Genomic DNA, 4269 nt, shown 5'->3' with positions numbered 1-4269 from the left:
GCTGAGAGCATAACAACCAAACAAACAGCAGGTCAGTGCTAATAAACACAACTTTATTTTAACTCTATTCATCACTAAAGTGTTAAGAGACCTTAAAGACTTTAAATTCCTGAGTCTATAAACTCTGTTTTACTGTTTAAGTGCTGAGTGAAAATGATTCATTTTTGTACTTTAGGTTGATAAAGAACAATTAACTAATAGATTCTGTTAAATTTAAACACAGTTTATTAAATTATATCCATTTTTGTAATTAGTCATTTTATAGTAGAGCACATGTGTGTCTTCATTTATTAAGAGGAACATCTCTGTGTGTCTCCGCCCTCTCTTGTCATGTAGTCCTGTCGTTACAGTGGGTGTCACAATTTAAGTGGTGATTAGTGAAATTTGTCCTCAAAGTTATATATATATATATATATATATATATATATAATAATAATATATTAAATTGTGTGTTTTTGTGTGTGTGTGTGTGTGTGTGTGTGTGTGTGTGAAATGATTAGTGTGTAATTTAGGTTTTCTGTGGTACTAACAGGATCCAGTAAGAGATCCAGAGATCAGATCTGTTGAAATGAACCAGGAGGAACGGTGGATCGTGCTGCTGGGGAGGACTGGTGTTGGGAAGAGCTCAACAGGAAACACCATCCTGGGAATTAATGCATTCAGATCAGAACGATCTTTAGATTCTGTAACACAACACAGTGAACGTGCAGAAGCTGTGATAGGAGGAAAGTTCATACGTGTGGTTGATACACCAGGATTCTTCGACACAAGATCACTGCCACGAGATCAGTTAGCGGTGGAGTTGGGCAGGAGTGTTTATCTCTCACAACCAGGAGTTCATGCTTTCATTCTGGTTTTCAGGTTTGATCATTTCACCGAACAGGAAGAAGAAATAATTAGGCGCTTACAGAAGGTTTTTGGTGAGCAGATTACAGATCACATGATCATTCTGTTTACTCATGCTGAGGGTGTCAGAGAGGAAATTATACATCAGGAAAGAAACAGGAATGAACATCTCAGAAGGGTGTTAGATCAGTGTAGAGGAATATTTCACATCTTTAATAATGCAGAACCACAGAACAGACAGCAGGTCACTGAACTTCTGCAGAAGATAGACAGGATGGTGCAGTGGAATGAAGGAAGATTCTACATTAATGTGGTGTATGAAGGAGAACAGCACTTACACTGTGGGGAATTCTGGGAGAAAAACAAGTCATTCTTTTACAATGCTGCTGATGTTCTAGCTGGATCTGTGATGATGCCAGTAGCAGCAGTTATTATAAGGTGGGTGTCAGTGATAAAGGGATTATTAGGCAGTAACTAGAAATCCACCTGTAACCAAAGTTTTACTGGTCACCACCACCTACTTTTACTTTATTTACACACTTTGTTTGTGTAATAAAACTTGATCTTGTATAAAAATACACTCTTGTGTGTTGCCATTCTTTTTTAAATCCCAGCTGGTAGGAGGAATCAAAGCAGACAAGTTAAAGTCATCAGAAACTGGACCTAACAAAATCAAACAGCACCTATAAGTTTCTCCACGGACACCGTGCCACCAACTAAAAAATTACAATTAAAAAGGAGCTAAAAAGATAAAATATTACTTTTTGAAGGATTACAGAGCCTCAGAGTATTTACCAAACCACAGTAAGTTACTAGAGACACTACACATTTCATACTAGAGGAACCCTGTAACATTTTACTCAGCCTGCTGACACGTACACAAAAGCGTAGTGACAAATAAAATAAAAGCAAAACAAGGTGTAAAAAGGTGCATGTTTATATTTAGCCTGTGTTCATTTACCCAGATTAACCAATAAAACAACAACACAGTAACACCTAAACAATGAAGCTGAGTGAAGGTTTTGATGTTACCTAGTAAAAGTTCTGACTAGACCTGAAAGTGGGAGATAAAAGTGGAGCTTCGATTCTTTACAGTAACACGAGAGATTCAGATCAAATTATAGAAAGTGTTTAGTTACAGTGAAATAATAAAGTGACTGAAAGAGCTCAATAATAAACTTTCATTTATGAAAAATGCTTTTGGACCATAAAATATCAGCTCTTATACAACCCCAAATCAGAAAAAGCTGGGACAGTATGGAAAAGTTTGGACATGTTGCTGATAACAGTCTGGATCCTTTTCATCTTTGGTCCAAAGCACATGGTGTCCATCTTTTCCAAAAAAAAAAAGCTGGAATGCTGATTCATCTGACCACAATACACATTTCCACTGTGTGATGGTCCATCCTAGATGCCTCTGAGCCCAAAGAAGTGGACGCTGCTTCTGGACATGGTTAACATAAGGCTTCTTTTCTGCACAGTAAAGTGTTAAGTATGATTAGTGCAGTAACTCTGTATTGTAGAGCTTGATAAAGGTTTGATAAACTAATCCCTCACCCATGTGGTTATATCAGCTAGTGTTGAGTGGAGGTTCTTGATGCGGCGCCGTCTGAGGGATGGAAGATCACGAGCGTTCAGATTAAGCTTTACACACTGAAATTCCTCCTGATTCCTTGAATGGTTTAATGATATTCTGCACTGTGGAGGGAGAACATGCAAATCCCTTCCAATCTTTTTTTGAGGTTTATTGTTTGTAAACATTTCAAGAATTTTCTCACACATTTGTGGACAAACTGGATCCTCTGATCATCTTTACTCATCAGAGACTCTCAGCCTTTCCTGGATGCTGCTTTTGTACAAACCATGATCACAATCACCTGTTCACATCACCTGTTAAACATCACATCATTATTTAGTGTTTTCACCTCAATACTAGCTCTAAATTGCCCCTGTACTAACTTTTTTTGGATTGTGTTGCAGGTCTGAAATGCAGGAATAGATGTTTGTAAAAGTTTAACCTTAACATGTGAATATTAATAATTTGGGAGGTAAAACTTTGAAGGGAGTGGAGTCTCCTGCTGGAGTTCTGCTGCTTTGAATTGCTGTGATGGAAAATTCAAATGTGATATTTACATCTTCTCTGCAGGGCTGAGATATAAGTTTACAGATTTGAGTTGTTTTTCTTTCACATTCTTTCTTTATACTTACAGAATATTGTACAAAAGTGTGTGCTTGAGCTCCATTATTTCCTGTAGACACAACAGAGTTGCTTGTTTTATGCCCAGCACATATAACAATAGCTCACATCAATAAAGGCTGCACCATGTGCAATGCTTGTACCACTCTAACACAACAGTGTGCCCATATTGTACCATAGATGACAGACACCACCTGCATTATACAGAATCTGTATCACTTGTAGTCTTGCCTTCACTGAGTAGGCAATGTCACTGTTAATGCTTTAGAACACAGCAGAACATTCAGGGGGGCCTAGCCAGCACCTTTGTTCCTACTTGTGCAAAAAGGCTTAGCGAACACACCCAAGTTTTGTATAAAAGTTAGGGGCGCTTCTCAGAAGCTCACCTGTGGAGTGGACTTACTGCCCAGGATTTTTCCTGATCAGTTGAGCTCCTGCCAAGACTGCACGGGCCTCCCGGTTTAGGGTGATGAACTCACTCTGAGCAGCATTGGTGATAATAGTGACCTATGTAACAAGCTAATCCAACTCAATTCCTTTAATCCAATTTCCAAAAATGAACTGTGTTGATTAAATCATCGAAGTCATCATCGTGTATACTCGATCCTGTTCCAACTCGTTTACTTAAAGATTTACTCCCAGCTATTGTAGAGCCCCTGCTTACATTAATCAATGCAATAATTACATGCTATTTGCTGCTATCTTTGTGCTCGTGTCCTTATCAGTGTTTCTGCAAATTTTGTACAAATTTAGTTTGTATGTGATGTTTGTTCAGGACTGGAAGGTGGCAGTATATATACAGTGCCTTGCAAAAGTATTCAGCCCCCTTGAACTTTTCAACCTTTTGCCACATTTCAGGCTTTAAACATAAAGATATGAAATTGTAATTTTTTGTGAAGAATCAACAACAAGTGGGACACAATCGTGAAGTGGAACGAAATTTATTGGATATTTTAAACTTTTTTTAGAAATAAAAAACTGAAAAGTGGGGCGTGCAATATTATTCAGCCCCCTTGCGTTAATACTTTCTAGCGCCACCTTTTGCTGCGATTACAGCTGCAAGTCGCTTGGGGTATGTCTCTATTAGTTTTGCACATCGAGAGACAGAAATTTTTGCCCATTCTTCCTTGCAAAACAGTTCGAGCTCAGTGAGGTTGGATGGAGAGCGTTTGTGAACAGCAGTTTTCAGCTCTTTCCACAGATTCTCGATGGGATTCAGGTCTGGA

General features: G+C 38.4%; 1 protein-coding gene across 1 annotated transcript; it reads left to right on the top strand.

Annotated features, from left to right (window-relative positions):
- The first annotated feature begins 568 nt into the window (after positions 1-568).
- On the top strand, positions 569-2998 carry LOC134303119 (GTPase IMAP family member 9-like). Its single transcript, XM_062988427.1, has 2 exons — positions 569-1264; positions 2993-2998. The coding sequence occupies exons 1-2, from the start codon at positions 569-571 to the stop codon at positions 2996-2998; spliced, it is 702 nt and encodes a 233-aa protein (XP_062844497.1).
- The last annotated feature ends 1271 nt before the right edge of the window (positions 2999-4269 follow it).

The sequence above is a fragment of the Trichomycterus rosablanca genome, chromosome 2 (assembly GCF_030014385.1).
Source record: "Trichomycterus rosablanca isolate fTriRos1 chromosome 2, fTriRos1.hap1, whole genome shotgun sequence".
In the NCBI taxonomy this organism is placed as follows: Eukaryota; Metazoa; Chordata; class Actinopteri; order Siluriformes; family Trichomycteridae; genus Trichomycterus; species Trichomycterus rosablanca.
Note: the sequence above shows the minus strand (reverse complement) of the source record. Positions and strands in the feature narration are given on the sequence as shown.